We start from the raw sequence: 9,296 nt of genomic DNA on the forward strand, positions 1-9,296 counted from the left end.
ACATTACTGTCATGTCACACATAAGATTGTAAATAAATTTTATTTCTGTGTTAGATTCATATATGCTACCACATACCTACAAGATGCTAAAAATTTAATACCTTGTATTTCAGTTTGTCAGTTGATATTAGAGAAACTTATTTCTTATATACAGCCTCTTACTGTTCATTTTGCTGTGAACTTAGTTAAAATCCAACCTAAGCCTTTTATAAAGAAGAAATTTTCTTCTGCTTTGGTATCCTTCATAACAGGAACTTAATAAGACACATCACATGATCTAAAAGCTTATATAAACATTTACTGGGCAGTATACAGCTTTATTAAGACATAATAGACAGGATTTCAACACTTTGGAGGCAGCAGGCAAGAGCAGTCACCAGTGTTCTGTAGTCACAAGACAGTTCCATTAACTTGGTTTAGGTGTTACCTTTCCACACAGTACAGTCAGCTCACTCTGAGGGGGGAAAATTCATTTTAGCTCAAGCTGCCCAAAAGTGCTTGGAAGAAGAAAGGCCCCTACTATTAAAGCAAGCAGTGAGCACTCACTCACTCACTCCCCACTGTCTGCCTACAGAGGCAGGGCCATAACAAACACCACAGAACAGCTCCCAGACCTTTAGCCTGACCCAGCTGCACTGCTCTCTGTACTAAACTGGTTAGTGTCTCATGTCTGGATAGATTTCCATTACTTCAAACAATAGCCCAGGCACCCTCATCTTCAGGAGGGTTGGGCAGTAGGTGCTACAAAGTTCTGTTCCACTTTATTTTGCTTCACAACCATTAAGGCAGTTCCTGTTCAACTGCAGCAGGGACTTAACAGGTGTATAGTTCTTACTCAGCAAGGAACACAGAATAATGGGTTGTGAGAAGACCCAAAACTGAGCTGTAGCTTTGTCAGCCTTTGTGAATGAGAGATAAGAGAATGGCAGTTTGCTCACATGGCAGGACAGCCACCAGAGCACTGCAGAAGGAAGAGTTTATGCTCCTGTGACCCCTCAGGCTGTCACCAAACTGCACATGCTTATGTCAGTGCAGTTGCTTTTACACATGATCCATGTGCAGCAGTTCTCCCCTCCCTTCTCCTCCCTCCAACTGATGCCAACCATTTTAGGCTTAAACTCCAAAGAGTTTAAATTTGCATTCACAACAGAATTGACATGAAAGCCTGGGACCAGCTGTCTGAATGCACAGATCTGTGGGTCTCCTAGTTCAAGCTTACCACCAGGTTATGGATGTGCTGTACTGTATCCTGATTTAGGAGCTGCACATCAATATTACGGAGGTCTCCACCAGCTGTACAGAGTGTCTGTGAAGAGAAACAATTATAAGATGAAAAGATTTTTCTTGCATGTCAAGCTTCTCTGAAACTCATGTGCTCCCCTGTACACTGCAAAACTTTGGCAACCATTTTTCCTTTTGTTTAGCAGCATCTCATTTAGGAATTGCAAGAGCTATCACTATCAGACTATTTGCATTGATCAACTACTGTAAGTTGAAAATGTTTTTTTTTTAAAAAAGAGATACCTGTCCATCAGCCAGGGGAATGTTGACAAATGGAACACTTTTATGTTGGGGTACTGATTTACTTCTCTTCAACATGCCTTGAACTCTTCCACTCGGAGGTAAAGTTCTTGAGACAGTCTGTTGTAATCCAGCACTAGAATACAAGGAACATGTCACTCTGAGGTTAACTTGCTATGCTCTGCTGGAAATTTTCAAGCATGAAGCAAATGCCAGTAGTAGGAATTACACCTAGGAGAGAGGCAGTCATGTTTAAAATTTTCTAGTTCTGCCAGGAGATACAGAAATCCAGCTATGAGCAGCACTTACGGGCACTGCAGGGTAAGGTTTTATGACCCTGCCACTGCAGTAACCTTGTAAGCCTGTGACACAAGATGACATTTTGGCCACTCAGTAACAAGAATATCCACTCTCCAATATCAGCAGTGAATGTTTACAGTTTTGGAAAGAGGAAACTTCGTGCCTTAGGGCTTAAGATAAGACATGTGCTGTATCTTTCTACTACAGAGGGAGATATCAATAAATACCAAAGCTGCTACCTCTCAGAGGCACAGGGTGTGCCTTATGCCATGCAGAATTCCTAACTTTTCATTATAAAACAGTTATTATTGTTATTTTACTTTAAAAATGTAAGATTTGGGTGTGTTCTGCATGGAAACAAGCCTCTGACATTTATAGCAGGCCAAGGTGAAACTGAACCATTTACTGGTTTCAGGACCCATTTAAGTTGTTCACCCTGTCACTTCAGCTTGTGCCAAAAGCAAACTGTAGTGTATGCAGAATGATACTAACAGAAAATCTTGACTATTCAAGATGCCAAGAACTGATTATCAGTGTATTTGGTTGAGGAGTTTGGTTGTGGGGATTGGTTTATTTTTCTTTTAACAAAGCAGTATTGGTGACATTTTTAGCCCAAGGTTGGGCTCTGAGAACAAGTTTGGGATGAAAGTCTGTAAATAGTGAGTGAGAATAGTATTTATACTCTAAATACATTTTTTTAAAAACTGACTTAGTTAGGACATCAAATCCTGTGCCTCCACAATAATGTAAGTTAACACCCACACCCAAAGCAGGAGGTGTAACTGGTTTGGCACCCCTACTGTCACATTTAGTGGCAGACCATGAAGATCTGTTACATCTAAATTGATAATAATATATCTTTGTATTGAACACATTATTTATTAAGAGCAAACTGAAAATTCCTCACCTTTTAGCTCCCTTTGGAGTGGCTTTGAGATTTGTGGCACTGCAATGAAAACGAAGAGACTTAGCATCCTTCTGCAGGCTACACTAGCAGAAGAGTAAACAGACACTTAAAAGTTGTTATTGGCTTTGTGTTTTGTTGGGGGTTTTATTTTGTTGGTTTACTATTTTTATTTATTTCCTCCTCATCTACTTCTACTGTAAAGTTTTAGCTAGGATGAAGGTAGACACAAGCAGATTAGAGAATGCTGAAGTGGCCCATGACAGGGATTTAGTGTGAAAAACACACGTGAAAAAGCCCTGCTGTAGTAAACATAACGTGGTGGGATTAAAACCATACAAGAACACAATAATAATTTATTTACTGAGCAAGGGAGGGCTGCAATACCCAAGTTAGGTGTTTATTACACAACAGTTCAGTAGTACTAGCAGAACAAGGATGCTTTCCTTGCATGCTCTCTGCCATTAGTACTGTTTGGGAATTTGTACTGCTCCCCTAAGTTCAGAACTGCACCATTATGCCTTCATCAGCTACAGGTGCTTTTTTGCTCAGGTTCACATCACCACAGTGCATCTCAGGTTATGGAAGAATCCTTATCAGATGTATTCCCATTGGGCTCAAGTCTCAGCTACTATATTTGAAAATAATTGTGTTCAGCACTCAGAAATTCATGTGACTTAAATAAGCTATCAAAGATCAGTCTTACCTAGAAAGAGAGTTCAGTTTGCCACTTAAACCAGAGGCCAGTGAAACCAGCGACCTGGTTTTGGAAATCTAAAAATTTATATATAAGATTGCAGTTAAAAAAAGTCTCATTTGAAAGCAAAATGATAGGTATTTGCAGGAAACAATACTGTAAAAATTCCCTGTTGGAAAAGGGTAGTTAAGCCCCATAGTGTTACCTTTGACATATATGTATAAATGCCAAATATACATTCTAAAAGAAGCCTTTTTACACTAAAAGTCTGTAATTGCACAGAATCTTTTGTATTTGTTGTCAGCTTGCTACATTGTGTCTGGCTGAGGAGCTACATTGCCCAGGCAGACTGAGGTGGCAAAACTAAAACACAAGAATGCACTACTCAGTTATAGAAGAGCATGGATTAAACACAAGGTTGATTTAAAAAATAAAGTTTCCACAAAATATGGTTCCTCAAAACATCAAGACTTAATGGCAAGTCAAGAGAGAATGACTATGCCAGTACTTGCCAGCCTGTGTGAATTAGTCACTAGAAGTGCAGATACCATATTTCATTATGAAAATAATTTACAGTTAGCCTTGCTTAACTTCAAATACATTAAATTTAAAATAACTGACTTTTCCAACAGATAGCAGAGCACTGGCCTGCCTTCTCATGGGTCTAGCAGGGCTTGTGGCAGGTCAAAACTGATTAAGTCCTTATGTTTTTTGAATAAAAACAGAATCAACTTACTTTTTTAGTTATTTTCTTTGCAGAACTGTGCTTGGCATCTTCATATTCAACAATTGTAGTTACCTTAACTATAAATGTATTAGCAAGACAAGGAGAATAAAGATCTCATGAAGAGCATAAAACACCACTTCAGCCTCATGTTTAAAGCCTATTTCCCCACCATGGACAGCTTTGGCCCTTGTGCCATCCAATGTCATTCACTTGGGACACAGGTCAAAGCAAACTCTGTGTGCTCATCACAGGACACACAGGACAGGTAAAAGACCCCAGACAATCCCAGCCCACAGACAAAACAGAATTACACCCCAGTGGTAGTATCCTCCTAATTGCATATTTGGGGATATGAAGAAAAATGGTATTTTTCTTACAAAGCTCAATGGGCAGAATGTTAAGGGAAACCTAAGAGGTTGTGACTTTCCTAGCTCTGCTGCTATACTGTAAAGCCTTAAATCTGTCTCTTCTCACCATTTCCCCTGATAAATACAAAGGACAGAAGCTCATATCTCATGCTTTAAAGTACCTCTACAGCAGCATAGCTCATGATTCTCCACACTGAATGCTGCAGGGTCTGTTATGCACTTTTGCCTCTTGTCTTCTTCAGGCTTAACATTCATTTTACAAATGCTCAGTTCAAACCAGAAAAAAAAAAAAAAAAAAAAAAGAAAGAAAATGCAAGAACCACAGGCTATATATTAATGAGTTGACCTGCCTTTCTTGCTGTTGGTCCTCACCAGTTTGGGATTTGGCATGTCTTCTACAGAGCAGTCAGTCTGAAAAAAATGTTTATCCAACAAGGAAAGGTTGTCAGATTTTTCCCAGTAGATGCATATTATGTTACAAGAGGCAGTGAACTAAAAGGACATGAAAGCAACTGACAGGAAGTGGGATTGGCTAAACACCAGTTGGTTTTTTTGGGATTTTTTTGGAAACATCTGAATTTCTGCCAGCAGATGACCCTAAAACTTTAGGTAATGTTCATAACTGCACCGTGGCTGGCTGCCTAGTCATTTCATATCATCTTCTGTTTAAACACACAGCCAAATGAAATAATTTGTCTGAAGTATTTACAACAGGGAGAGAAGAATTCTATTCTGTAAGCTATGATAAGATTTGAAAACACACACTTACCGCTGCAGCAGCAAGAGCCACTTCCTCCCGTCCTTGCAAACCTGTAACTCAAGAAAATATAACTTATTTAGATGCTGTTACTCACATAATTTTTATCTTCATATTCTTATGGGCTCAGAAGCCAAACAAGTAATTCAGGATTACAGTGATTAAATAAGTAACCCTAGGTCAGCATACATGTTACACTTGAACAAGATTGCAGTTTGTAGGACAGTCACTCCTCCAAAACAACAACAAAAATGTAAGGCCATGTCAGTGTTTATCCTTGAAAGAATGCTGAGTGTAGTCACACAGGGGATCCCCCACGTTCAAAGAACCACCACACGCACACATTGCACTGCAGACAGCTAATGCTCTTGGGCAAAAGTTTCTCCAGAAGGACACCAAAATACATACTCAGGCTCACAGTAAACTCAAGTTCTTCAAGAGGTTCAGGTTTGATCTCTGTGTAGCCCCTACAATTTCCAGCTGCAAAGTAGATTCCAGAAACATCAGTTGTCACCAGAATATACATCTGATGCTGAGTGTAAACATCTTAAACCTCTGCATCAATGGGAGTTAAACTTGTTTGTTTTTCATCACAGGTATATGACTAGATTAGAATGGCTCAGGAGTGGTCAAATTGCAAAGTAATCTCGGTGGCTAAGGATGAACAGATTCAGACGAACAAAAATGGTTGGTTTTACACACAGAAAACACTAGGTTTGTAATTATTCCTTGTCTTTTCAGACTTTAAATAAGATTACTTAAGTGCACACATAAGAGTACTCTCCAGACTAGACACCAACTAATTCTATACCCTGTGTTATATCAGTCTACTTGACTAGAGACCAACTAATTCTATACCCTGTGTCACACAGATCAGTCTACTTGACGAGGAGTGCTCAGCGAGCATCTGCTGGGTAACAGCAGATAAGCTGATCTGCTTAAAATACAGGGCAGACATAGCAAACCTTTTCCTGAAAGCCAGCAAGTTCCCAGGTTTTCCCCGCAGCCCCGGGCACACCGCTGCCCGAGCACAGGGCCACACACTCTCACCGAGCACCTCTTTCCTCTTCATCTTCCTGACGGCGGCCGGCATCGTCAGCAGCTCCACCGCAAACGCCTTCTCCGCCGTCTGCAAAAGCGAATCGAGCTCTTTCTTCATCTCCTGGATGTGCTCCTTGGCTTTAAAACAAAACACGCTCTTATTGCCCCGCGTGTTACATGTTTCCAAGTGCAAGCACCGCAAGACCGCGCTATAAAAGAAAGTTAAAACAGCGATTTATCCGGAGAAATCTGAGCGGGGAGTCGGAGCGCCCGGAGCCTCCCTCAGCCGCCACCGCGGGGCGCGGGGCAGGCGGCCCTGCCTGAGGGCCCGGGGCTCTCCCGGCCTGGAATTCTCCCGGCCCGGGCTCTCCCGGCCCGGAGCCGCCGTTCCCTCCCCGCCCCGGGCAGCCCGGCCCTACCCTGCTGGTCGAAGTCGCTGAGGAAGAGCGCGATGCGCTGGTCCCTCTTCTTCTGGGAGAGCGCGGTGCGCTGCTCCCTGTCCCGGGGCAGCGCCCCGCGGTCCGGCTCCACGCCCGAGTCGCTGCTGCGCCGCCGGCACGGGGCCTTCCCCGGGGCCATGGCCGACAGCCGAGCCGGGCCGGGCCGAGCCGTGCCCGCAGCCGCGCCCGGAGCGGGACCGGCCGGACACACCCCCGGGGCGGGCAGGGCGGCCGGGGCCGGGGACGAGCGGAGCCCGCGGTGCCCGGGCTCCGTCAGAAGGGAGGGAGCGCCGTGAGGGGAGCGGGGGTGGGAGTGCCCCGTCTCGGCGGTGCCTCAGGCATTGGCACCCGTGAGTGACAGGGCGAGGAGGAATGGATACAAACTGAAAGGGGGAAGCTGAGGTTAGATAACGGAGAGGAATTATTTACCCCGAGGGTGGTAGACACTGGAACGCAGAGAGGTTGTGGATGCCACAACCCTGGCAGTGCTCAAGGCCAGGCTGGATAAAGCCTTGAGCAACCGTGTGGGAGCTGTCCGTGCCCAGGCAGGGGGTTGGGACAAGCTGATCTCTAAGGTCCATTCCAACCGCTCAACATTCTGTGATTCTGTGATTCCACGACTTAATGATCCTTGCACCCGGGCAGACACACAGAGAGATGAACTGCGCTGTTTTGTTCCCTGTTGGGAGCCGGCCCGGGCACACAGGAGCTGCGCTGGAGCAGGGGAGCGTTTCCATGCCCAGGGCTGGGCAGGCGCTGCTGGCGCTGCCCCGGCTCCCCGGTGCTGGGAGGGCTCTGTGCTCCACAGGACGGACCTGTTCCAGAGCTCAGCTTTGGGTTTGGCTAAACTGCTGCTGTTCAGTGTGCAGAGCATGCAGGGGTTCAGAGATAACCAAGGGAATAACCTGCTCTGTCCAGTGCAAATGGTTACAGCTTGTGCAAATTCTGATCAGGTGAAGGCAGATTTAACCAAAATGCAGTAACAGGGAACATTAGAAAGGGTGGCTACACCAAGTACTGAATATATAAAAATATTCAAATCCATATCATTAAAAATAGAATTCCATGAAGAAACTTATCTTGCATGTGTCTAAATTTTAAAAAAAAATAATACTAGAGGTATTGTGTCTTGGGTTTTGTACAAATTTGAGCAAGGAACTGTGCAAAAAGGCATTTAGATAATGCTTTAAAACACTAGTGGTTCTCACATTGTGTATATGGATGCTGCAAGCTCTCTGAAGTGAGTAGCTTTTTCTGTATCAATGCATCTGGCACATCTCCTGAGCCAGATGGGACAGACTGTGTCACTCAAAAAGAGATACAAAAAATCTGACAATTCATAATATAAATGTTTTGTATCAGACAATTTTCTTGTTTGTAAAACAAACAATGCACTCCACTTCCCACACCCCCCAAAAAGAAAACCTCTTCCAGACAAATAGGCAAATGTTTCTGTTCCAGAAAAGACTCAAAATCCTGACATAAAGAAAATAATATCCTGCTTTTGGTAGTTCTGGCATATGCATGTATGTTTACAGAAGCAGGACTAGTTTCCCTTTCCCTAAGTTTTGTTTTTGAAATTACCAAACACACACCACTAAAGTAATTCTGAGGTGTCACTGCAGAAAGACTAGATAGTGCTGCTCTGTACCTTTAACCTCCTACAAGCCATGAAAGAAGGTTTTTAAAAAGGGAACTGACAACACCTCACCAAAGCTTTCAGGACACAGGTGATCAGCCCCTGCTGCCTGACTGATCATCGCTGTGAAGAAAGAATTCTGGCTTGCCTCACTCCTGGTTACAACTCCTTACATTACAGAATTAATTATGAGCATAAACTTGCCTAAGACCATCTCTATTTACAGTTCTGCACTTGTAGGGAATAATTTTGTGGTAATAAGTTGGACAAATGTCAGGTCCATAAACTGGAGTGATGCAGAAATTAATGATCTTGTACATGGGTATTAAATATTAGTAAATATTGGTTTGAACATGGGATTAAATGTGTCATTGTGCAATCCAGCTGACGTTGCTCCAGTGATATAGAAAATGAAGAAGTATTACCATTTTTTTAACATGTGCTTTATTATTTGGAAGTCTTATACATCTGAAGTACTGTTATAAGGAGCACCTGGAGGAAGATCAAACCTATAAGCATGCATTTGAAAGGAAGAATTGTCTGTTGTTAATGAAATATTTCAAAGACATGGAAAACAAGCCTTTTTGTCTTAGGTTTACATGATTGTTCCACAAAAATGCACATTAACCTTATCACAATACATACAAATATTGTGGATGGACAATAGAAATCACCACCCTTCCATATGAGATGCATCAAGAATAAATTGTTATCCCTTATAATGTCAGAAACAGAAAAGGCACCATAATAGAATGTTTAGAAAAAACTCAGTTTATGCCATTATATTTTGATTCAAAACTGTAAGAATTACTGTCCCGACTTAAAACAAAAAGCCTTTCACACCTGTAAATTATCATTATAAACTTGTAAACCTTTACATTTTTTCCAGAAGTATCAGGTGC

General features: G+C 42.6%; 1 protein-coding gene across 5 annotated transcripts; it reads right to left on the reverse strand.

Moving 5' to 3' along the window:
* Positions 1-21: 21 nt before the first annotated feature.
* Positions 22-7,644, reverse strand: LOC135279258 (borealin-2-like). 5 transcript variants are annotated; one of them, XM_064386486.1, is made up of 11 exons: positions 7,185-7,644; positions 6,325-6,453; positions 5,683-5,754; positions 5,287-5,327; positions 4,868-4,928; positions 4,159-4,226; positions 3,432-3,499; positions 2,729-2,767; positions 1,525-1,657; positions 1,220-1,306; positions 22-454 (listed from the first exon to the last, which is right to left on the reverse strand). In XM_064386486.1, the coding sequence occupies exons 1-11, from the start codon at positions 7,627-7,629 to the stop codon at positions 407-409; spliced, it is 1,191 nt and encodes a 396-aa protein (XP_064242556.1). In that variant the 5' UTR covers positions 7,630-7,644; the 3' UTR covers positions 22-406. The 5 variants fall into 5 exon arrangements, with proteins under 5 accessions (XP_064242556.1, XP_064242558.1, XP_064242557.1 ...); XM_064386488.1 differs by lacking the exon at positions 7,185-7,644 and adding an exon at positions 6,735-7,014; XM_064386487.1 differs by lacking the exon at positions 5,683-5,754.
* Between the last annotated feature and the right edge of the window lie 1,652 nt (positions 7,645-9,296).

The sequence above is a fragment of the Passer domesticus genome, chromosome 12, assembly GCF_036417665.1.
Source record: "Passer domesticus isolate bPasDom1 chromosome 12, bPasDom1.hap1, whole genome shotgun sequence".
In the NCBI taxonomy this organism is placed as follows: Eukaryota; Metazoa; Chordata; class Aves; order Passeriformes; family Passeridae; genus Passer; species Passer domesticus.

Excerpts from the sequence above, each read along its gene's own strand:
- LOC135279258 (XM_064386486.1), bottom strand. The coding sequence starts at position 7,629 with ATGCTCTGCACACTGAACAGCAGCAGTTTAGCCAAACCCAAAGCTGAG. Across the intron at positions 4,227-4,867 it reads GAGGACCAACAGCAAGAAAG|TTAAGGTAACTACAATTGTT; the intron begins GCAGGTCAACTC and ends ATACATTTATAG. Across the intron at positions 2,768-3,431 it reads AAACTGAACTCTCTTTCTAG|TGCCACAAATCTCAAAGCCA; the intron begins GTAAGACTGATC and ends TTTTCATTGCAG.